Genomic DNA, 24682 nt, shown 5'->3' on the forward strand with positions numbered 1-24682 from the left:
CCGGCCTTGCTGCGCACGTGCAGCCCCAGCAGGGTTGAGGGGACTGGGCACCACCATCTTGTGGCTGTGGGCACCACCTCTTTGAGGGTGTGGCAGTCAATTAGCATATGTTCTCCTTATTGGCTGTGGGCGCAGCCATCTTTGAGGGCGGGGAAGCCGATTAGAATATTCCCTCCTTATTGGCTGTGGGTGCCGCCATCTTTGCAAAGGGATGAGGGTCAAAACTAACCTACAGTGACAAAGCAGATCAGTGTTGCCTGAGGACATAAAAGGAATGACTAAGAGGAAGAGAAATGTTTTAGAGGTGACAGATGTGATCACTACAGAAATACAGAAACTATACACTAGTGCACAAGATTTATTTTATATAAGGGTTACTGTTTATCACCTTTTAAAATCAAGATAAAATCTAGTTGTTTATAATTATTTGAGGATGTATTCTAGAAATGCTACAAAATAGAGCATATTTTTATAGAGAAACGAGTAGCCCTGCGCACGAATCCCTGCGCCAGTTGGCCGCTGCCACCCTCCTGTAGCTCCCCCCGCCTCCCCATTCATAGCTTGCTGCCCTTCCCTCTCCTGTAGCTCCCTGCCGCCCGCTTGTAGTTCGCTGCCCCACCCTCCTGCTGATCCATGATTCGGTCGTTACTAAATAGCATATTCCTCTCTTATTATATAAGACAGTGATGGTGAACCTATGACACGCGTGTCAGCACTGACACACGTAGCCATTTCTGATGACACGCGGCCGCTAAGGCGGCCGCATGCCGAGGATGAAACATTTGCTGCTCCTGAGGATGAAACATTTGCGAAATAATGTTTTTTCCTCAAAGTGATACAGTACCCAAGTTATGCTCAGTTTTTTGGCGAAGTTTGACACACCAAGCTCAAAAGGTTGCCCATCACTGATATAGGAGGTATTTTCAAAATGTTGTATCTTATTCCTAGTTATTATCATAGAGCCTAACATTTTAGCTGTAAATTTATTATCAACTAGAGGCCCAATGCACAAAATTCTTGCAAGGGGCTTGGCACTCGCAGCTCCAGCTTCGACCAGATGGTCATCTGGAAGGACATCCGAAAGGTCGTTCGGCTGCCCAGTCTAATTAGCATATTACACCTTTATTATTATAGATACCATGAATACCATCACACACACACCCCACAAATGTGTCTCTTCAGAAACAATCTGTTCAGCCAGGATTCCACCAAGGCATCGAGTGGCTTTCCTGATGACGGGAAGAGATCATAAATCCAGCCTGTTTACAACTTCACCTACTTGAGGTCACTACGCTATTTCTCCTATTCCCTAGAGCAGAGTAATCCGACTCTTTTCCTCATCTCCACACGTTATGGGGCCAAACATTTTTAGGGACGGCACAAGAAAACATGTGCAAGGAAAGACACAACCAGGCTGAGTTTACTCAAAAGTCAGTCCCCTAGTCAGCTCTTTCCTGCTTCCTGCTGTCTGTTTTCCTGCAGCTCTAGATGGTTTGGCTCAGTGGCTCGAGTGCAGACCCATGGACTGAAGATGCCAGTCAAAGGCATGTACCTCGGCTGCAGGCTCGATCCCGGCACTGGTCGAGGCACGTGCAGGAGGCAACCAATCAATGTGTCTCTCTCATATTGATGTTTCGCACTCTCGGTCTCTCCTCCTCACTTCTACTCTCTAAAAATTCACTGGAAAAATATCCTTTGGTGACGATTAACAGTTTCTTGCAGCTTGACAATGGGATAAGTGGGACTTCTTTCACTACTTTTGAATCCCTTTAAAAAGCAAAAGGTAAAGAAAAGAAGAAAAAACACAGTAAATCAATTTTCACTTGCCAGAAGCCTTCTTTTCTTTAATTCCAGGATTTGGGTTTTTTGGGAGGTAGTGGTAGTGATGAAAAAGTCCAAAGGTAATGATTAAAATAAATTTTAGGGTTACATGAGAAAATTCTAAATCATAAAACAACTGGGCTAACTGCTCTGCATTCATCATTGTTAAGAGGCCAGCAGGATTGCTGTTTCTGATTCTAAATATAAATAGCCCATGGCAAGAATTTAAAATGTGTTCAATCATATACAATAAAAAGTACTCCACAACTTAATGCAAATACTTGCTAAACTTAAGGTCAAATTATATACTCAAGAACAGAACTATTTAAAAAGTCTGATTTATCTGCACGCTACACATATTCTGATTCTTATTAAAGAAAAATCCACAGTATTGAGTTTCCTCAAAAAATTAAAAATGAACTCCCATTTGACCCAGGGATCCCACTTCTAGGACTATAACCTAAGAAACCTGAAACTCCAATCAGAAAGAATATATGCACCCCTATGTTCACAGCAGCACACTTTACAATAGCTAAGATGTGGAAACAGCCCAAGTGCCCATCAGCAGATGAGTGGATAAAAAAAGCTGTGGTACATCTGCACAATGGAATACTAGGCAGCAGTAAAAAAGAAAGAACGTTTACCCTTTGGTACAGCATGGATGGACGTGGAGCATATTATGCTAAGCGAAATAAGCCAGTCAGAGAAAGACAAGTATCACACTGTCTCACTCATATGTGGAATCTAATGAACAAAATAAACTGTAGAACAAAATAGACCCAGAGACATAGAAGCATAGAACAGACTGTGTAATCTCAGAGGTAATGGAGGGTTGGGTGGGTCGGTGGGAAGAGATCAACCAAAGAACTTGTATGGAGATGCATAACCCATGGACACAGACAATAGGGTGGGGAAGGCCTGGGGCAGGGGGGGCTAGAAGGGGTCAATGGGGGGAAAAGTGGACACATGTAATACTTTCAACAATAAAGATTTTAAAAAAACAATCCATCAGTCCGCATCTATTCTTTAAAGAACATACCATAAAGAACACAAGAAAACAACATACTGTATATTACTTCCTAAAATTCAAATACATGCATTATTATATAGACAAAAGTTTTAAAGTGAAAATCTAAGTAGTGCACACCACCATAAAATCAAAGTTAGAAGTTTTAGCTCTTTCTTATCACTCTCCTGGAAAATCAGTTCATTATCGCTAGAAGCAGAAGTTAAAATGGCACAAAAATGTCCAAGATATGGGACACTGCATATTACTAAGAAGTTGGAGAACAATAAAAACTACTGTGAATTTGAATTTCACTTTATAGACATGACAGTTGTAACTAAAGACTTACTAATAAAAAGTCTCATTTTGTCCTACCCGGTTTGACTCAGTGGATAGAGCATCGGCCTGCGGACTGAAGGGTCCCAGGTTCGATTCCAGTCAAGGGCACATGCCCGGGTTGTGGGCTCAATCTCCAGTGGGGTCGTGCAGGAGGCAGCCAATCAATGACTCTCTCTCTCATCATTGATGCTTCTATCTCTCTCTCCCTCTTCCTTCCTCTCTGAAATCAATTAAAATTTTTTTTTTAAAGTCTCATTTCTAAAGCATTATTTCATACAAAACTATAGAGCCTGGATAAAGGACAGGGAAGTAGGAAGAGATAATCAGAACATATTTACATGACAAAATCACAACTGGAAGCAAAACAAACTGCTGGTGACAACAAAACAATGCTTAAAAGTGCATTTTAAAGATGATACTGTACTGAGAAAAATAATATCCTTATGCTAATTTTCCATGATCATGTTATCAATAAAATTAATTCTGAAAATACTGTACACCTTTCAAAATGACCCAAGTTACCATTACTTGGTTTAACTATTGGGATTAAGTAAATTTTGTAAAAATTCCCCCAACTAGGGAACAACCTGGTTGCTCTGTACTAAATGTATTTATTTTTGTATAGGACATTTTCGGTTGTAGCTATTTTTTAAAACTAGGTCTTGACTTCACAAAAGCTTTCATATAACATCTATTTAGAGACCAACTCTGAGGTTCACTATTAATCTCTATTTTCACTGAGAATTTATCTATTCTCAAAGTTCATGTTCCAGTAAGTGATTAATGTAACAAATCCTCTTTTTAACAAAACATCCCAATTCATCCTGAGAAATACCTTCTCTGAGAAAATTCATTATTAGGCCAGAGTTCTGAAAATGCTAACATGCAATTCTAACACTTCATTTATAAAATGGAACCAGCTGAGAGGGAAAGACCATCCAGAACTTCACTCCTGAAGAATCCTATATAATAATCATATATAATAAAAGGCTAATATGTCATTCGACCCAACAGTGGATCGACCAGTCGCTATGACATGGACTGACCACCAGGGGCCAGACGCTCAATGCAGGAGCTGCCCTCTTGTGGTCAGTGTGCTCCCACAGGGGGAGCACTGCTCAGCCAGAAGCCCTGAGCTGGGCTCACAGCTGGCGAGCGCAGTGGCGATGTCCCGCCTCCACGGCAGACTGCAAGAGGGAGCAGGCTGGGCTGAGGGACACCTCCCCTGGCCCCAAATGCACCAATTTCGTGCACCAGGCCTCTGTAACAGATAAAATTCTGGTATGTATGAAGCGGTTATAGGGTTAAGCCTTGGACTGACCTGCTGGCAAAGTCACAAACAAGTCCCAAGCTTGGAAGGGCACAGTCCTCTAAGCATAATTAAGCTTGATCCTGTAACTTATCTCTAGATCCTTCCTGGGTAGCTAGTGGGCTGTGGGAGGGGCAGCAAGTGCTGCCAAAACAGGTGAAACTTACAACAACATTGTAGATTACCTTGTTTGTCCCTGATTATAAATAAAGCACCAGCTTTGCAGTCTGGATCTGTTCTGTGGCCTCAGCCAGGCACAGAAAGATCCACCCAGGCTCCCAGCTTCATGAATCTATTTCTGCGTCTTGTTTTCTTTATTACTAATATTTCTCAATCCCTGGCCGCCTCCATTTAGAACTGGTTCGTTCATCTCTCTTTCCGCGCGGGACGCGGAAAAGGGAGATCCCCGCCATGTCTGGCCCCTGCCGCATCAGGCCCCCGCACTGGTATCTAAATTATTCATCCGTTCAAAAAAGTCTGTAGTCAACCTCTTGAAAATCCTCTCCCAAGAGAATTAACAACCATTATGAGTCCTAATTCAGCTACAAAATTTTTAAGAAAAACATAGACTTCGTGATCTTGCCGATTTTAACCCACTTTTAACTCCTGAAGCATATTCTTCGTCTTGAAAGGCCCTCTCTAGCAGCGGTCGCCAACCTTTCAGACCTCATGGACCAGCAGTGGTCCGCGGACCACCAGTTGGTGACTGCTGCTCTATAGTCACTGCTTTACAGACCTTTCTGAGATACTTGTTTCCAAAGCCTTAAGCCAGACACACAGAACAGAATGCAATTCCAGAGGAAGGCATTCTTTAGTTCTCCTGAGGACACCTTTTTTAAACAGACAGTGCTTCAGAATATTTTTTTAATTGGTTTCAGAGAGGGAGTGAGAGGGAGAGAGAGAAACATCAATAATGAGAGAGAATCATTGATTAGCCACTTCCCACACACCCCACACCAGGATCCTGCCAGCAACCCGGGCACGTGACCTCCTGGTTCATCGGCCAGGCATGTTATATTGCAGTATCATTGACATACATTATATTATCACAATTATTAGTTTCAGGTGTACAACATAACAATTCACTATTCATATATATAGTACTGTGAAATGATCATCACTATACTGTATATAGTTAACATGTCATCATACATAGTTATCAATTTTTTTTCTGGTGATGAGAATGCTTAAGATTTCTTGGCAACATATGAATATGCAAGGGTCCCCTTTTGTGACTGCTATGAATGGATGTCTAGGTTGAGTCTATAGATTGGGTGGCTATGGGTAGATTGATGATAGTGCCATTACTAGAGAAAAAAAAAACTAAAGAGAAACAACAGAGAATACTGTGACACTGGGAAAGACCAGAGTCCAGGGCAGCTCTGCTATATAGACTTGGGTTAGGAATGGAGCTTTAGGCCTGTATGTTACCTGTAAATGGGACTATATCTATGTATACATCATAGACTCTTAGGTTAAATGAGACCATGCATGAAATGGATTTAACATAGTAACTGCACTATGTAACACCTATTAAATGTTGGCCCTTACAAGCATTCTTACTGCAGTGGATGAAGATCACCAATAAAGCCTTTGATGAGCCAAGGTCTTGGTGTTATCTAATGAAATTCCTTCTGGGCCTGCGATACCCTTACAGCACCTAGCTAACTCAGTAAAAGTTGTTAACAAATGCTAAGCATGAAAAATGTCCAAGATACACCTGTTCTATTAGAACCAAGCATTGCCTTGGGGCATGACCCAAGTACTATTTCAGTAATATAAATATTTCCCCCCCCCTCCAAAAAAAAAAGATGGACCAAAGTCATTCTTTTTTTTTTTTTTTTTAAATCCTCACCAGAGGATATGTTTTCCATTCGTTTTTAGAGAGAGTGGAAGGGAGAGGGAGAGACAGAAACACCGATGTGAGAGAGACACATCCACTGGTTGCCTCCCGCATGCCCCCGACCATGGCCAGGAGGCTGCAACCAAGGTCTGTGCCCTTAACCGGAATCAAACCTGGGACCCTTCAGCCTGCAGGCCGACGCTCTCTCCACTGACCCAAACTGGCTAGGGCCAAAGTAATTCTGTAAGTGACATAACAAAGACCACGTAAGAATACGTAGGACTATCCCAAGGGCTGTAGTCCACCTGTAGCAAATCTCACGCACTGCTGCATCCCCGCGTCCCGCCCGGACACCCCGCCACCATCGCCATCATGCCCAAGAGAAAGGCTGAAGGGGATGCTAAAGGAGATAAAGCCAAGGTGAAGGACGAACCACAGAGAAGATCCGCCAGGTTATCAGCTAAACCTGCTCCTCCAGAGCCAGAGCCCAAGCCTAAAAAGGCCCCTGCAAAGGGAGAGAAGGTGCCGAAGGGAAAGGGGAAAGCTGGTGCTGGCCCGGGTGGGAATAACCCGGCAGAAAACGGAGCTGCCAAGCGGACCAGGCGCAGAGAGCTGAGGTGCTGCAGGTGCCAGGGGAAGTGTGTGCCTTTTTTTATAACTGTGTATTTCTGGTGACTGTACAGTCTGAAATACTATTTTTTATCAAGTTTTATAAAAATGCAGAACTTTGTTTTACTTTTGTTTTCAAGCTATGTTGTTAGCACACAGAACACTTCGCTGTTATTTTGGGGGAAGGACATACAGTACTAATAGAATGTCTCCGAAGCTGACTGACATGGGGAAGCACCTTTCCCTTCTACTGCTGAGAAACTTCCTCTGAATTCCTAGGAGGAGGGATCTCTTGCTATTGACACACATTAGCCATCTTGGCACAAACACTTGTCGTTTGGGAAAACTAAAATTCGTTTTTATGTCCTTTCCTCCCTCTCCACTTTAAGCATAGACTTTGGCTCTCCTAAGCCCAGAGACCGATGGGGACCTGACCCAAAAATGTGGTTTGCAGCATGCTGGGCAATCTGGACTTTCCAGTGTCACCACTGCGATGGCATTCCTCAAAAGAGCAGCAGCTCCATTTTAGATTGTGGATCTACAGTTTGATATTCTCTGCCATTTCATTTCATTTCCTGAAAGTCAGGGTCGGCTTGTGGAAAGTTAAACAACATGCTCAATGTGAAATGTCAACGCTCACTCTAAACTTTCCCTGTTCAGAGCATCAGATGAAGACTTTATTGGGTTTTACAGTGGCTTTCTTTCTGATTTTGGTAGTTCATTGAAGAAAGGAGTTTGAAAGTTGTTGTATACTGTGAACAATCAGCTGCCCTGTCCTGCCTGAAATACCATGATTGTTTATGAAAAGTATCTTTAATAAAGCTGTTTGGAAAAACATACACACAGATAAACAAAAAAGAACCCTCATCTCCCACACTAGGTGTTCTCAGAGGACATCCTTAAAAGGAAATAACATTCTTAACAGGAGATTAACTGAATCTAGTATTTTGGTCAGCTGCAATGAATTTCTTAGACTGGGATATCAGGCACAAGGATACCCATACATGAAGGATTGCAAAATAAAAAACATTAACTATAACTTAAATAAGGAAACTGTTCAGCTACACATAAACTCTACAATGCCAAAACATTTTAAAAGATAAAGCTTTCCTATTCAGATACTCTGAAATATATAAATATCTCTGAATATATATTGGGAAGTGAGACATTACAAATAAATTATTTTCTATGTATTTTTAGACAATTTGGCACTGTGACAGCTAAGGGTCATTTTATTATTTATTATAAATTGCCAAAGCTACACAAATCACAGTATTTTAGAACCAAAGAAGACATAGAAATCATGTAGTTCCAGAAATTTCAGAAAATTTCAAATATCAATTGCAATGCACATTTTAAAATTCAAACTCAGCATAGATACCTATCTGCACATATTTAGTGTCTTACAATGTGGTTATTTTTAAAGTTTTTATTCACAATATAACTGCAGTAGCAGAGACTGGGTACGATTACACTTTTCAGAAATCCTAGGCACCGAGATTCCCCCTGCCAAAACAGAAATATTTGAAACATGATTGTGTTACACAAAACTTCATCCCAAAATTCAATTGGGATAGCTACATTCCACAACCCTCCAATAAAGAAAACACCAATGAAGAATTTTATGTTGCTAAGATTCACCAAGATCAGGAGTGATCAGTTCTTAGCATAAGATTCTGATGGTTTTTGTGTAAGATTTACAGTCCTAGATCTATAGTAAAGGTTAGGTAGACAAGAAGAGAGGCATTGCATTCTCAGGCAAATAACGTGAAGCCAAAGGGGAAAAAAATCTGAAAAGGTAGGAAACCAAGGGGCAAAGAATACACCACCTACTTCCCCAATTCTGAGCACCAATACAAATTACCCCTTATAAATATACTAGAGGCCCGATGCATGGAATTTGTGCAAGGGGCTCGGCCCTTGCAGCCCCAGCTGCCTCTGCCGGCTGTTGTCCGGAAGGTCATCCAGACAGTTGTTGTGCTATTTGGTCTAATTAGCATATTAGCTCTTTATCATATAGAACTAGCAGCCCTGCACACGAATCTGTGTGCCAGTAGCTCGCTGCCGCCCTCCAGTAGCTCTCCACCCGCTGCCCCACCCTCCTGTAGCTCCCCCCGCCCTCCCTCATAGCTTGCTGCCCTGCCCCCTCCTATAGCTCTCCGCTGCCCACTTGTAGCTCACTGCCCTACGCTCCTGCTGATCAGTAATCCACCATTTGCATATTACATCTTTATTATATAGAATACCGTTGATGCATACCAAAAATACTTGTCAAAATGAGCTGATAGATTACTATCATACATTTTGTCCCAGAGCACCCAACAACAAATGGACATCATGTGACTTCCTTAATTTCCTAACTGGAGAAGAAACGTGAAATAAATGAAAGCAGAATCTATATGTTAGAACATGAACACTGAACATCCATCGACATATCTTATACTGACTCTACCCAGGGGACAAGTGCCTTCACTGCACTCCTGCCTGGGAGAGTCAATCATTCACAAACGGACTTTAAAGATGGCATGCAATGTTCTCTCAAAGAACTGTGCAGCCCTGGCCAGTTAGAGCTGGCTCCATGGTTAGAGCGCCATCCTGCTGTTCACCAAAAGTCTGCAGGTTCCATCCCAGGTCAGGGGCGTGCGTGAGGCAACCAATCAATGTTTCTCTTTGTCCCCCTCTCCCTTCCTTTCCTTCTAGACTCAATAAAAAAGCATATCCTCTGGTGAGGATAAAACAAAAAAAGCAAGAACTGTTAATTTTCTGAATAAATCAACCGATGAACAGCACTTCAAAGAATATGATTTTAAGGCAGTCAGTATATATTGCATATTCTCAGCCTATTTTTATAGATATATTATCCAAGAGACAGAATGATAAACATTCTATAAAGAGAAACACCACAACAAGCAAAATAAGCCAAGTAATCTACACAGGCATATGTTAACTTGTACATCATAGCTGCTCTGATCAGGCTAATAATCTCAGGATAATTATCATCCCCTCTTCTAATTCATATGGCCCTGGAGCAGGAGGAGGATGCCCTCTCCAAGACAGCCCAGGTGCAAGGGAAAGATCAAAAGAATGCAGTGAATAATGTGTCCATTCAAGTAAGCCACCTTTCTGTTTCTTCTCTTCCACTGAATGTGAAATCAACGAAGTCACTAGGCTTGTCTGAGCCCGGGCTTCTTCATCGGTGAGATGAATAACGAGTCTCTCTCAGGATTCTGAGTGTTACAGTGGGAATGTGCCTATAAAATGGGCATGCAAAATGTAAAATACTGGGCTAATATATGGTATTGGAGGACATCACCTCAAAATTTAAGTATAAATATTCAAATGGCTGGTGCTCAAGTATCTGTCCATTCACTAGTCATAACATAAAGATTACCTCATGTACTAATTATATATTTATTCACTAGTAATATTAAAAGAAATCAGTCATGTCTTTAGAATGATCAGTCATTCAATCTAATACACACTCCATTGGAATAACGATAACATTACCAAAAGGTGAATGAATACTGCTTACACCATGTATCCGTACCAGGTCCTATGCCTAGTATGCTACACTCATTTAACCCTTACAATGCCCACCTCCTGTGGAGAAGTTATTATCCATCATGAAGAATGAAAGCACGAGCTCCAGCAGCATGCCCCAGGTCACAGGTTAGCGAAGGACAGAGCGGGCGGTGTGACACCAAAGCCCTGCTCTCACCTCCTCTCCAACACGGCCATAATGTGAAATGCACACCAAATCCTGAAGACTTATGTAAAAAGAATGTGAGATATCTCACTGCAAGTATATAATGATTGCATGTTTAAGTATTTTTTTAAAAAATGTATTCTTAAAAGTTATTTCACCTGCTTCTTTTTACATTCTTACGGTGGCTACTAGAAAGTTTAAATTTACATGTGGCCTGCAATGCATTTACGTACATTGGGCAGCACTGATTTAGAACATCAACAGGATATTTTGCAAATACAAAGCAATTTTAAATTTACAAACAACATGTTTAGAGCACAGATACTTTCCAATCTTAATAGCTGTTCTAATATCAAGTTAATGTAACCAATATAAACAAGACTTTAAAATCCCTTAGTGTAAAAATATAGTTCCAGTTATTTAAATGTCAATAATGCAGAATTTTTTTAAATGCCCTATTATGAAAATTAGTCTTTCCAACTATAAAAGTGATACCAACTCATCCACACTATAGAAATTATAGAAAAACACACACAAGGATAACCCTACCAATCAGAATATTCTGATCAGTAATTACTTCTAGGTGTATACTAGTATATTAAATGGTATGAATACTACTTAAAGTGGAATCACACTGCTTATCATTTTGTAACTTGCTTCTTTCTATTATGACATTATCTTTTATTACAAAGTCTTCCTGAAATTTTTATCTTTTATTTTGAAATGATAGATTCACAGGAAGTTGCAAAAATAGTACGAGGTCCCATAAACCCATCATCCAGTTTCCTGGAAATGGTTGCATCTTCTTGATTACAGAACAGTATCAAAACCAGAAAGTTGACATTGGTACACTGTGTGTGTACATAGGTCTTTGCCATCTTATCACACACATAGATTCACGTAACCATGATCACAATTAAGACACAGATTGATTCACAACCACAAAGATCTCTCTTGTTACCCTTCATAGTCAACCCGTCTCCCTGCTCCCCACAAGCCCTAAACCCTGGTGGCCACTAACCAGTTCTCTCTAGGTGCTTTGTCATTTCAAGAATGTTAACGGTACCCTCGAGCACGTGCCCCCTTGAGACTGGATTTTCCACTCAGAATGATGCCCCTGAGACCCAGGACAGTTGCACGGGTCAACAGTGCGCTCCTTTTCCACGGCGGAGTGGTACTCCACGGCAGGAAGGTGCCCTGCACGTACTGAAGGACTTAGGTTGTTTCCAGTTTTAGGCTACTACACACACAGATACCACAAACAGGTTTTACGTGAAAGTAAATTTTTACTTCTCTGGGATAAACACCACGAGTGCAAACCCTAGGTCATATGATAGGTATCTGTTTAGTTTTGTAAGAAACTGCCAAACTATTTTCTAGAGTAGTTGTGCTATTTTACATCCCATTCCCAATGTATGAGAGCTCTCAAAACATTTTCAAGAGATGCAAAATATTCATGGCTATTCCATACTTTTTTAAACAACTCCCTGCTGATTCCTATATAGGTAGTTTTCATTTTGTTATAATAAGGGCACAATTAATATACCTGTATGTACACAAAAATTTTTAAATGCAGATCACACAAATTCCTAGAATTGGGTCACAGGGTACAAATATTTTAAAGAAATTTGATGCCAACCACCATACATAATAGCCTTCAGAAAACATAAGTCAACTTACCCACCTGCCAAAGGTCTGTGAGAGAATGCCCATTTTCCAACTTCATCAAAAAATTTTTTTTAATATTTGACTTGCTAAAAAGTATTAGCTTTTTTTTGTATTCGAGAAATGGGAAGGTTATACATTTCTCATCTTTTCTAACAATTTGTTGTTCTCTTATGAATTACCTGTTCATGTTCTTTGCCAACATTATTGGAATGTGGATTTACTGATTATAAAGACCTAGTTCTGTTTCTCTTGCATATGATACAAAAAAATATGTTTTTAAAATACATATACCTGAAATCCAATGCAAGTGCTAGTAATGGGAGACAACAGCTGATTTTCGGATGTAAATGAGGTACGAGGTTAGCTACGTCTCCCAACTGGTAAGCATCCCGACACTTCCCATGAGGTATTGCTGCGTAAGGCATCTCCTCTGGTGCCAGCTCCATGATGGCTCCCAGAACGCTGGTCCCTTATTTCTCTAAGTTCACTGTGAATGTCAAGGCATCATTTGCCACAGCAAACACCAAATACTATCAACCAGCTTCAGTAGGAAGCCTGGCTGGCCACCTAAACCAGCAGTTCTCAAAGTGTGCTCCCCAGACAAGCAGCATCACCGTCACCCAGGAACTTATAAAAATGCAAATTCTCAGGCACCCTAGACCTACTTCATCAAACATTCTGGGGGTGGGGCCCAGCAGTATGGTTCAACAGCCCTCCAGGTGATTCTGATGCATACTAGTTTGAGAACCGCCAATCCAAACAAACTTAACATAAAAACATTAAATCAAGGTTGCCTTATGTACATAATCGTTCTTTGATAAAAGATTTGGGAGACGTAAATTATGCTACAGAAATATTAATTCAATAACATTTTTGTTCTTCCTCAAATTAAATTAAGAAAACACCTGCAAACTGGATTTTAGCCTTATTTTCTACAAGTAGGAATCCTAAAGCCATTAAGTGTTCACAAAAATTTTCCTTAGAATCCAAAATGAACATATAAACTAATCAGCTATTACACAAAAAGATGCCACATACAAGTTTTATGTGAATGTAAGTTTTTTACTTCTCTGGGATAAATACCATGAGTGCAAATGCTAGGTCATATGATGTTTTGTAAGAAACTGCCAAACTATTTTTTAAAAAATTAAAAAATGAATTTACTACGTATTATTCAAATCAAGAGACTTGATTTGTTCATCACATACTGCCTGATTTCCCAACTCCCACATGGGACTATCATCTACATCATTTTGAAAATTCAATGAACTAGCATATGAAAACACGGCATGTGAAAAACTATAGTTTCTTAAATATTTGTGGTTTTGTGAATAAATTGCTTAATAAGTAAAAATAATTCTGGCCCTGCCCGGTATGGCTCAGTGGATAGAACATCGGCCTGCAGACTGAAGGATCCCAGGTTCAATTCCAGTCAAGGGCACATGCCCGGGTTGTGGGCTTGATCCCCAGTGGGGTCATGCAGGAGGCAGCCAATCAATGACTCTCTCTCATCATTGATGTTTCTATCTCTCTCTCCCTCTTCCTTCCTCTCAGAAATCAATGAAAATATATTAAAAAATAATAATAATAATTCTGGATAGCAGAATTATGAGTGACCTTTGTTTACGTTTTTAGTTGTTTTCCCCCAAATTTTCTGTAATGAGAAATTCATTAACTAAAATAAAGGACAAAGAACCAGTGCCCATACATAATGATAAAGGAAATTAACCTATAGAACATCACTGACCATTTTTATTTTAACTATGTGATAAAAATTAAGGTGCTGGGGTAAGAAATTATAGTTGGAATTTCAAACAGAGCCTATCAGGAGTACTAACCCAGTAACAAACTGAAATGGAGTACTAAACTATGGCAGCTCTTTCCTGTCCACCGGGCTTAAGTGTCCCTTCACGTAGCATCTCCTGCAGATGTGTTAGTGCTGGCCAATCTCAGTATCCCACCCTCCAGACAACTACAAATGGTCCAGGAACTGGGCAAGTGACAGGAGTCCTGATTCCTGCAGTTACTGCTTTGATTCTGAGTTCAAATGGTATCCTTGTCTTTGCTGTGTTATGTGGGCCAGTAAATTCTTTTTCCCCCCAGAATTAATGTTGTTTAAGTTAAATTCCCATTTCTTGCAACCCTGAATGTTCTTGCAGCTCTTAAGAAATTAAACAACTTTTAATTTTGTAAAAGAATGAAGAGAACAGTGCATAAACCTCACATCCTCCATACATGGAAGTGAAATTATAACTAAACTAGAGGCCTGGTGCACAGATTCGTGCACCAGTGGGGTCCTTCGGCCTGCCCAGTGGGGATCCAGCCTAAACTGGCAGCCCGACATCCCCCAAGGGGTCCCAGAGTGTGAGAGGGTACTCTGCAAAGTTGCTGTCGTTCAGCAGCTCCTGCGTTGAGCATCTGCCCCCTGGTGGTCAGTGCACAACATAGCTACCAGCCAGTCGGCTGGTGGCTTAGGCTTTTATATATATATATAGATAAAGCAAATGAGTCAAGATTTCAACCCAACAGAAGTAATTTATCCAAATTACTTAACAGAATAGTAATGTACACCATGTACATGGTACAATGCCCAAGTTATGAGTAAGTGGACAGCATAACATTTCTATAACCCAAAAAGTTCTGTAGCTATTTTGTATTTTTTTCAAATATATTTTGTTGATTTTTTACACAGAGGAAGGGAAAGGGATAGAGAGCCAGAAACATCGATTAGAGAGAAACATCGACCAGCTGCCTCCTACACACCCCCCACTGAGGATGTGCCTGAAACCAGAGTATATGCCCTTGACGGGAATTGAACCCAGGACCCTTCAGTCCGCAGGCCGACGCTCTACCCACTGAGCCAAACTGACCAGGGCATGTAGCCATTTTAAAACTATCTTTAGGTGCCAACTTACCAGCACACCCATCCAGTTCCTTATCAGATCTCAAAATTGGTTTTGCACACCAAAATGGGCCTCTGCTTTATTACCAGGCTTTCCAATGTCTTTCGGTTGCTTAAACCAGCAAATGAGCAGCCAGAGAGGATTAAGAAGCATCCGGGTACTGCAACGTAGGCCACTGAGGCACTCCTGGAAGCACTTAAGTGCATGGCTACGCCTCCGAAGCGCTAATTCTGTTGAATTTCTAATACACGTTTAGGAAACAAAGCCGAAAAGCAGGCATACTACTTTCAGGGACATACTTCTAAAGACAACTTCACCCTAATCCAGTGACATTTTCATACACAAGACAGATGTCCTAATATGAAAGAATATTTATTGGAACTCTTAACTAGAACTGTTTTAAAGGGGACTCCAGTTGAAACCCCGGGTCTTCATCTATTCTTTACATATTTACTGAACCCCTGCCCAGTGCCAGGCACTGTGACAGACATAGGAAAATAAAGCTATGAAAAGAAAGGTCCCGCCCAAAACAAAGATGAAAACAGCAAAAGTGATCAATGACAACACAGTTCAACTGTCCTGAGGAGGTCTATGGCAATGGAGGGCGATGGCAACATCCAGAAGCACAGACAAGAGTCAGCCAAGACAAAAGGAAAGGAAAAGCATTCAGGACAATCCAGAGGAACACCTGCATGAAGGTATGGAAACAAGACAGCATAATCCTTGCTTGGAAAACACCAAGAATTTGGTATGAAACGCACAAGCTGTTTACGATGGCAGGCTGCTTCCAGACAGTCTAAAGCAGGGGTCCTCAAACTTTTTCAACAGGGGCCAGTTCACTGTCCCTCAGACCGTTGGGGGGCCGGACTATAGTTTAAAAACACTATGAACGAATTCCTATGCACACTGCACATATCTTATTTTGAAGTAAAAAAACAAAACGGCAAAAACACCCGCATGTGGCCCGCGGGCCGCAGTTTGAGGACGCCTGGTCCAGAGAAAGAACAGCCAGGCTCCGTCCATGCACCTTTTCCCTTTGCTCTTTTGCTTTTATGTTTTTACTGTAATAAACCATAGCCATGAAAACAAACAAAAAAGACACGTCAAAAAGACAAAAATAAAGAAAAAACAGTCAAGAACCAACTAAAAAGTCCCCCGTGATGCTCCGGGTCTGGACTGTACCCTAGTGGCAGTGGGAACCAGGAGGCAATCTAAGCTGTCCGAGAGAGGCCCAGGCACCAGCTGACGCTGTGTCCGTGTTCTCGTGTGTGCGCCTGGGGCGGTGCCAGGGGCCCCGTCAGTAGAACTGGGGGGTTTCCAGCCTGTGGGAGCAGTGGACGGGGCGGATGCCATCTGAAGAGAGCAGTTCATAAGGAGGCAGGAGGAAACCAGAACTACTTAACGTGCACAGGTCAGCCTGCAGAGCACACCCTACACCCACGAATCATAAAGGCCGAGTTTCCAGCCCAGACTGCGTGAGGCACCCTCAATGCACCCCCTCAGACTGAGGGGCTGCCTCCTCTGAAAAGCACTGTGTTCTCTGCCATGTACCATCCACCCGACGCCTGCCGTGAAGTTCATTCACTCACCGGCTGCTTCACACCACTGGTTATCTTCCTATGGGCTTAACTTTTCAACAAGTTTGTTAGGTTCCCTGAATGCAGAAATTTTCTGTCCATTTAACCAATATCTTGAAATACAAGTGACTGATGAACAACACTACCGATGAGAGACAAAGTTTACTTCCACTTACGTCCTCTAGAAAGTTCCACACACCAGGTTTTGTCCCTTTCACCTTATGATGTGGGGACTTATGCTACTGTTGGGAGGAGACACCTCTAGTGGAGAAAGATCCCATCTCTAGAATGCATAAGGGTCTGCATGCCCAGTCGAGCTCTCGGATATTCTCAGGATTCAACAACCCTGGTAAAATAAGCAAACCACACCCAACGGGGATGGGTCTCACAACCCAGATGTGTACATACCGTGCGATCCACTTAACGTAACCTTCAAAAAGAAGCAAAACTCATCTCAGGTGTTAGAAAGGGGGGGGGGGGGGGGGAACGGCAGGGGGGGCGGTGACAACAGCATACCAGGGGCTTCTGGGGTTCTCGTACTGTTCTGCTTCTTAACCTGGGTGCTGGTTACACGGGTGTGCTCACTTTGTGAAAGTTCATCAAGTCTTATCATTGACTGCACAATTCTTCGTATGTATGCTGCAGTTCAAAACATTTACTGAAATCAACAGGCTAAAACAACAAGAGGAAGCACCAGTGATGAGGAGTATAAAGGAAGATGCCACAAAGAAAAGGCCCTGGTGATGGGGCAAAAGAGAAAAGAGCCAGAAGACTGTAGAATGTTTTAGTTCAAGTGGGAAAGCAGACATTTAGAGACCTACCATCACCTAAAGTACTAATTAATGAATTAGTGCTGAGAACTATTTTGGTAAATTATAGCCACTTAAGGAACTTTTTATTAATCTTAAAATTCCTTCAGCATCTACAGAAGCACATTGTAAATGTATGCCACATTAACAAATACACAACTGAATCCATTCTGAACCTCCCACCCAGTAACTAATAAGATATCCTGGCAGTCTGGCCAATGTGGTTTGATGGTTGAGCATCAACCCATGAACCAAGAGGTCGCTGGTTCAATTCCCCATCACGGCACATGCCCAGGTTGCAGACTTGATCCCCAGAAGGGGGCATGCAGGAGGCAGCCAATCCATGTTTCTCTCTCATCGATGTTTCTATCTCTCTATCCCTCTCCCTTCCTTTCTCTCTTAAAAAAAAAAAAAAATCAATAAAAACATTTAAAAAAAAAAAAGATGTACTGGCAAGTTAGCTGCCTAGATTTAGTATGCAACAAGCAACTAAAAAACGTTGAGTAGCTTGTACACCAAGGTTCCAACTCTACTGTTCCAAACAAATGAACTACATGGCACTAGTCAACCTACAGGAATAACTGTCTCCTTTCCCAAAAGAAAGCATTATTGTTTCCTAGAAAGTTTCAGAAAGGGGGGGTGCAGGAGGCAGCCTATCAGTGATGTTTCTATCTCTCTATCCTTCTCCCTTCCTCTCTCAAATCAATAAAAACATATTTTAAAAAAGAGAAAAGCATTGGTAAGCAAAGGCTTTGTAAAGTAAGGTATTATTTCTGCCCTCCTTTTCGGCCTGAAAATTTTATTAAAGTAACAATTTCCTGATTATAAAGTTCCTGATCCTGCTCTAAATTCTTTGTAGCACTTGCCACTCGCTGAAATTATCTTGTTTACTTGTTTATTTTCTTTCTCTCCATAGCATTTTAAGCTCCGTGAGAACAAGGACCTTATCTGTCTTTATACCACTGTAGCCAGAGCCCAGATGGCTGTGTGCTCAACAAAAACTTGTTAAATAACCACAGCTACCCAGGTAATTTACTTTAAGGTCCCCAAGAACTAGTACCATCCGTAAGATCATGTCAGTACCAAGAAATCGGTAGGTTCAAGGTCACCTATTTCTGGGTGAGAGTAACTGACCCAGCTTTTGTACCAGGTTAGAGGTTAGACAAGGTTTGGAAATGTGGAAGACAGGTAATTTTCTATGTGTTTTTTGAAGCAGTTTTATGAAGACAAACATGTGATAAAATCAGCCTGACCTGAGGAACAAAAGCCCAGTGGCGGGTGGCAGCCCCTGCAGAATGGGCTCGCCCTGCTCCAGATCAGGTACCTACTCGCTCTGCTTTCTTGGCGTTCTCCTCTCGGAAACCTCTTACAGGATGATGCACTTCTGAAGCTTCAGCAAAGATCAAAATTTTGACATTATCACTAATTATGTATGTGACCCCCTATAACTTCTAAAGTACTTCATGTCTACTAAAGAGATTCTGAGTTGTCAGCGTATCGGAATTTAATGGGAGAAAAAGTCCAGTTACAACTGCAAAGAATCAGGAAACAAGGAAAACATTTTACACACAAAACAACTGAGTACCAACTTCCAATTCAATATCCTAAAGCACCAACTTTTTATTAAGCTACACAATCTTATTACACATCTAAAGTAAATGCCTCACTTTTACTTGTCTGTAAAATCTCTAGAAACAGTACTATTTTCAGAGAGGTAGCATTAAAATAAACAGGGATTAAATAAAACATGATTACAACTCAACATGGTGATAAAATCTGGAGTTGAAGACCAATAAAGTTCTAAATCTCTGATAATTACACAAAGCAAAAAATTTCTAATTTTTCAAGTGAGTGTGATTTAAGCAGTAGCTCCAAGTAAAAAACCATTCATCAGCAAGACTTGCAAACCATCTTGGTAATTCTTATTTTACAGTAAAGACATCACTGCATTCACAGAAACAAGACTAAAAGTAAAATACACTTACTCTGCCCAACACTCAAGAAAGGCAGCTTAACAATGGTTAGATAAATCTGCCAATTTGTGGGGTGTGTTTTTTTTCCTCTTAAAAGCTGGTGTCCCCTCTTTCAAGAAACGGGCGAAGTGGGCTGGGAAATACTAGCTATCACCTGGGAAGGAATGGTGTTTCTTCCCACCACCATCGCCTTACACACACTCCCTCCCTTTTCAGCTTGCAAGGCTGAGTCTGTCAGCAGGGTGGGTGGTGGGTGCAGAAGCAGCCTTCCTCACTGCAGTGCCCCTCGGGTGCCGGTGCCAAGACTTAACAGTGAATCACACCACAGGCAGGGGGAGACCCAGGAGGGAAATGTCCTGACCTGGTCCCACCCTCTTCAAAACCACTAAGTCAGTACAATGGGTGAATGTTATGGTGTGTATACAATACCTCAATAAGGCTACAAAAAACAACCAGCAAGGGGTAGACCCAACACATAACTGATAATACATCCAAAATGTAAGACCTCTACTTCCCCCTGAACTCCAAGTAGTCTCTACTAAGTATTCCCTCCTTCTTCCCGTAACATATTCCTTAGAAGTTTCTAAACTTCCTTTCATTCTGCTCTATGCTGCTCCGAAAAGGAAGAATAAATACCTTCTGAATCACTTTCATGACTCCACCTGCAGCATTAAATATATTTGGCATATATGGCACTAATAGTGAAGAGTTGGCAGGTAATTTTGTAGAAATCAATTCTCCTGTTCTGAAGAAGGGAGGGGGGACTCCTCCTAATTGATCCCCAAGCCAGACTGCTCCAACCTCCCATAGCTTTTTATACCTCTCTTAGGGCCTTTATACCTTGGAGTATGGTCATTCCGGTACATGTCTTACCAACCTTTAACACCCTCCTTCTCTCCCCAATGTCTTGAGCAGTATCTTTCACATCCCTCCCGAGAATATAAAAATGTTCTCTAGATAAGGGGCAGTTATTTTCCTAACCAAACTGAGGAATATCAATTCTATTCTCAGAGGATAAATACAGTTCTGAGTCCTACTGCACTACCGATAATTCAAAGCTGACTTCTTTGGTTGGCTGGTCAATGATGGCAACAATGATGACAAGGATGAACTAACTCAAAAATCACCTTGGGCTAGCCAACCAGCTGCTGTTCTAAAACCAAACACTAACTCAGAACACAAAACCCAATTTCTATGCCAGTCAACAGGTTAGAAAAACCCTTTTATTATTTAAAATTACAAATTTTTGCGTATTGCCCAGCATCCAAAAACTGAGCAACAAGTTTTCTACTACCATCACTACCAAGTCTGACTAAAACATTATGCAAGGCAGAAAATGTCAAACCTTTCAAGTACAGAGAAAATTACAAGAAAAAGTCCCAGGAAAAAAAAAACATGAAGTAACTAGAATCAGAAAAATTAATCAATACGCTAAGTAGGATAAGATGAAAACCTGTGAAATTTACCTTTCCACATGAAGTACAAATATTATTTGCCTTCCATTAGTGATGACTTCTAGAATAGCTCTAAAACACCAAAATACTGGAATAACCAAAATGAAACAAATTTAGATGGTAAGAGTATCTATCATGAGCTGATAAGACATTAAGTCCTCAGGTCTCTGAAATCTGTGTTCAAAGCCTACTCAATAAAAAAATTACACAAAGATCCTTAAAGATACTAGGTGAGTATCCTATTCCTGAAGAGACTCTAAAATATTTTAATAACTAATGTTTGCTTAAAACTGAATTTCACTGTCATCTGTGATTCTGAAAAAAACTTTAAACATCCATATTTTTTCCTTTTTTTCCATATTGTTTTTAAAGTCAAAATCTTCCACGTGCTTCCAAAAAGTTACTGAGTCAGATTTTTAATACATGTAAAAACTGAAATACATTTCATTATGTGAGATAAGTAGTCCCAGCAATATATCATATGCAAACTTTGAATTTGGTAATAAGTTTCTTTTCACCAGTAAAGTTCTCAAGTTCTTATGCGTTTCCTAGTCACTTACTTGAACATCACCTACGGTAAATCAAAACAAAACCACGATAAAGAGGTCTGGCCTCTGAGGGAGTCTCCATGTAAAAAAAAGTACTCATAAATACCATCACAATTGCTTTAAACAACCCGTACATTTCTAAGCTTCCATGCCATTTGATCACATCCCCTGTTTCGGATAGCAAAACAAAACCTAGCCCTCGCTCGGTCTGGCTCAGTGAAGAGCACCGGCCCCTCAGAGTGGGCTGAAGAGTTCTGGGTTCGGATTCGGTCCAGGGCACGGCACGTCCCTTGATTGCAGGCTCGATCCTGGGTGCGAGCTGCTGAAGGCAACCAATGTGTCTCTCACATCAGTACTACTGTCTCTCCCTCTCCCTCCCACTCTCTTTAAAAATCAATGGAAAAATATCCTTGGTGAGGATTAACAACAAAAAAGAGAAAAACCTATTAAGCTCACAATGAATTTTTTACTTTAATCTGTTTATAATACAAAATAATTGACCTGAATTTACTTGAAAAACTACTTATGATGAAATACCTTCACTTTTTGAGTATTTTTACTCAAAGGTCTCATTTCTAACAGATGTAGTGGAATTCACATTAACTGTTTCATCAGTATTAGGACCAATTGATCTGATATATTCTTTAGCCTGCCCAATATCCTATTTAATCCCAGGTATAAATAAAGCAATGATATCCTAACAGACACACTGAGTTAGTGGAAGAAAAACATCCAGTTAAACTATGGAGTACTACTACAGTCACATTGAATACCACCCATCAAAAACAAGTACCTGATGAAATGAGACCTCGGGCAAATCAAAGTTGTCTTCCAGGACTTACCAGAAACTCACTCATTCTGTCTCTTTCACACACATATCCCAATGTCTGCACGTTATATGACATCGAGAATAGTTTAACTTCAAACTAGAACATCGGTGAAAGAAATTCAAGATGTAAGTCAAAAGATGACTGGAAGGCTACAAAACCGACTCTGACCTCCAGTTTTGATGCCAGACGCAGTTTACTACCGTCACCAACATTACAAGAAATTCTTCCAGCGCTTTGCATTATCATAAAGTTTTAAACGCCAACTTCAATATGGTCACACAATTCATTTCACCATTTTGCAAAATCGTCTTCCATCAGCGCTCTGCGCCAAGATCAGGCAAAAGCACACCAAACGGGCCGCTAGGCTTTCCAAAAAAAACGCACTTTCTTTATCGAAGCTCACGCTTTACTTTCAAGTGCACAAAAATGACAAACACTTGCAGCTCAAGACGGGAAAAGCACAACCAGCGTTACTGTATAACCACCACTGAATTTCTCAGAGAAAAGTAATTCAAGACAGGCAAATTAAAAACATCCTGCGCGAGCCAAAAATAAAAGCTCTCCTGTCCTACAGCCCATGGCCAAGTCCCGCTTCCTCTCCTGAGGGAGCCGTACCAATGAGCCAACGGACACGAGCATAAAGTGAACTCGGTGTCTGTTTGAAAGAAGACAAAAACCTAGATCACTTATCCAGCATGAGGCTTTGCAGCCAAATGAAATACAACCAAAGCCACCATCGCGGACCCACCGATGGCAGAAGCCGCGATCAACAAGTTGGGAAGGGCGGGACGAGCAGCTCACTGCCCTCTCCTTCACCGGAGGGAACCCCCGCGTACCTGGTGGAGGTGCCTTTCCTCACGTCGCAGATGCTGCACTTAAAGGCTTCCGCGCTGTTTCGGAAGGTGCAGACGCTACAATCCCAAAAGCCTTCGTCTGCGGCAGGCTTCGCTTGTCTCTTCGGCCTGCAGAGGAGAGGGGCGGGGAGAGGGGCGAGGGGCGAGGGACGGGAGAGCAGGGAAGGGGGAGACAGCAATCACAGGCGCTGGTGAGCCGCCGTAATTTCGCAGGAATCCTGCGCTGGAAACTTCGCCCCGGCGACCACCCACCCATCCTTTTCCGGAACCAGAGGAGGGACCCGGCCCCCACCGGCGCCCTGCACCCCCGGGCCGCGTGGCCTCCCGCGGCGGGCGGCTCCGGAGCTGGGCCGCGGCCGCGCAGGAAGCTGGCGGACTCGGCGACCCGAGCGAGGGGCCGGGGGCCGGGAGGAGCGGCGGCCGGGCCCGGGGCGCGCAGGGCCGCCCGCGACGGCGGCCGGGCAGGGCCGCCCCCTCCCCTCCCGCCGGCCCGCTCCCTCCCGCCCACCTGGTTAAATCTCCCTTTGTCTGGGCGGAGCGGCGGCGGAGGCCCGGGAGGAGCCGCCATGGCTGCGGCGCGCACGGCCGCCGGCCCGAACGCAGCGACGCCGCCCCCGCCCCGATCTCCATCTTAGCGGCGCCTCCCCCGCCCGGGGGCTCCGGGCCTAGCCGCCGGCCCCCGCCCGTCCTCCCTCCCCTTCCGCCCCGGCTCCGAGCAGGTACCTGGTCGGGCTCTTCTTGTCGCCCATGGTCATGGATCGGCTGGACCGCCGCCCCCCCAAAGCCGACACCGGCGCGCCTCGGAGGAGAAACGCCGTCCGGGGAGTCGTCGCGGACCGACCCCCCTCCCTCCCCCGCGCGCACCCGCCCTCAGCCGCTGCGGCCCGAGCTCCAGCCGCCGCCGCCGCCGCCGCCAGTCTCCGGCCGAGACTAGTCCCTGCCAGCGCCGCCTCCGCCGAGTGACTGACGAGGGGCGGGGCTGGCGCCGCGCGTCACGCCTCGTGCGGCCAATGGGAAGCCACGGCCTGCGCCGCGGGGCGGGGAGCGGGGCGGGCGGACGTGGGCCGGCCGGCGGGTGCGTGCGCTGCCGTGCGCTCCGGAGGCGCGCGTGCCTGCCGGCGGCCCCGGCCCCGCGGCGGAGCGGGCGTGCCCGGCGGGGCGGCCGCGGCCGCGCCGGGAGCCCGAGGCGGGCTTGGGACCGCGCGCGGTCGCCTAGTGCAGCCGCCCTCGGGCCCGCACCCCGACCGCGCCCCGGGGAAGTAGTTCCACGCAGAGGCTGGCAGTGCCCGGGCCGGCGGGCCTCCGGCCTGGGTTCGCCCGCGCCCTCGCGCTCCTCGGCCACGCAGAGCTGGCATCCGCTCCCCCGGCCCACCTCCCGCCCCAAGACCCCGCGCAGGGCCCTGGCGCCGGGCGCTGCAGAAAGGGTGTGGCGC

At 43.3% G+C, this 24682-nt stretch overlaps 1 protein-coding gene and 1 pseudogene across 3 annotated transcripts in view; one reads left to right on the plus strand and one right to left on the minus strand.

Moving 5' to 3' along the window:
* The window catches only part of RYBP (RING1 and YY1 binding protein), an 86160-nt gene extending 62012 nt beyond the window's left edge, over positions 1–24148 (minus strand). For both annotated transcript variants that reach the window (XR_013814890.1, XM_079795700.1), the window contains exons 1-2: positions 23973–24148; positions 23232–23357 (exon numbers count right to left, since the gene is read on the minus strand). Coding sequence is in view for 1 of the 2 variants with exons in the window: in XM_079795700.1 (XP_079651826.1) it covers positions 23232–23357; positions 23973–24004 (158 nt within the window). In the remaining variant the exon portion in view is untranslated. The remainder of the gene's footprint in view (positions 1–23231; positions 23358–23972) is intronic.
* LOC307113774 (non-histone chromosomal protein HMG-17-like) lies at positions 6691–7296 on the plus strand (annotated as a pseudogene). The gene has a single exon. The product of its transcript is annotated as a non-histone chromosomal protein HMG-17-like (transcript).
* Positions 24149–24682: the final 534 nt, after the last annotated feature.

The sequence above is a fragment of the Cnephaeus nilssonii genome (assembly GCF_951640355.1).
Source record: "Cnephaeus nilssonii genome assembly, chromosome: 17".
Classification (NCBI taxonomy): Eukaryota; Metazoa; Chordata; class Mammalia; order Chiroptera; family Vespertilionidae; genus Cnephaeus; species Cnephaeus nilssonii.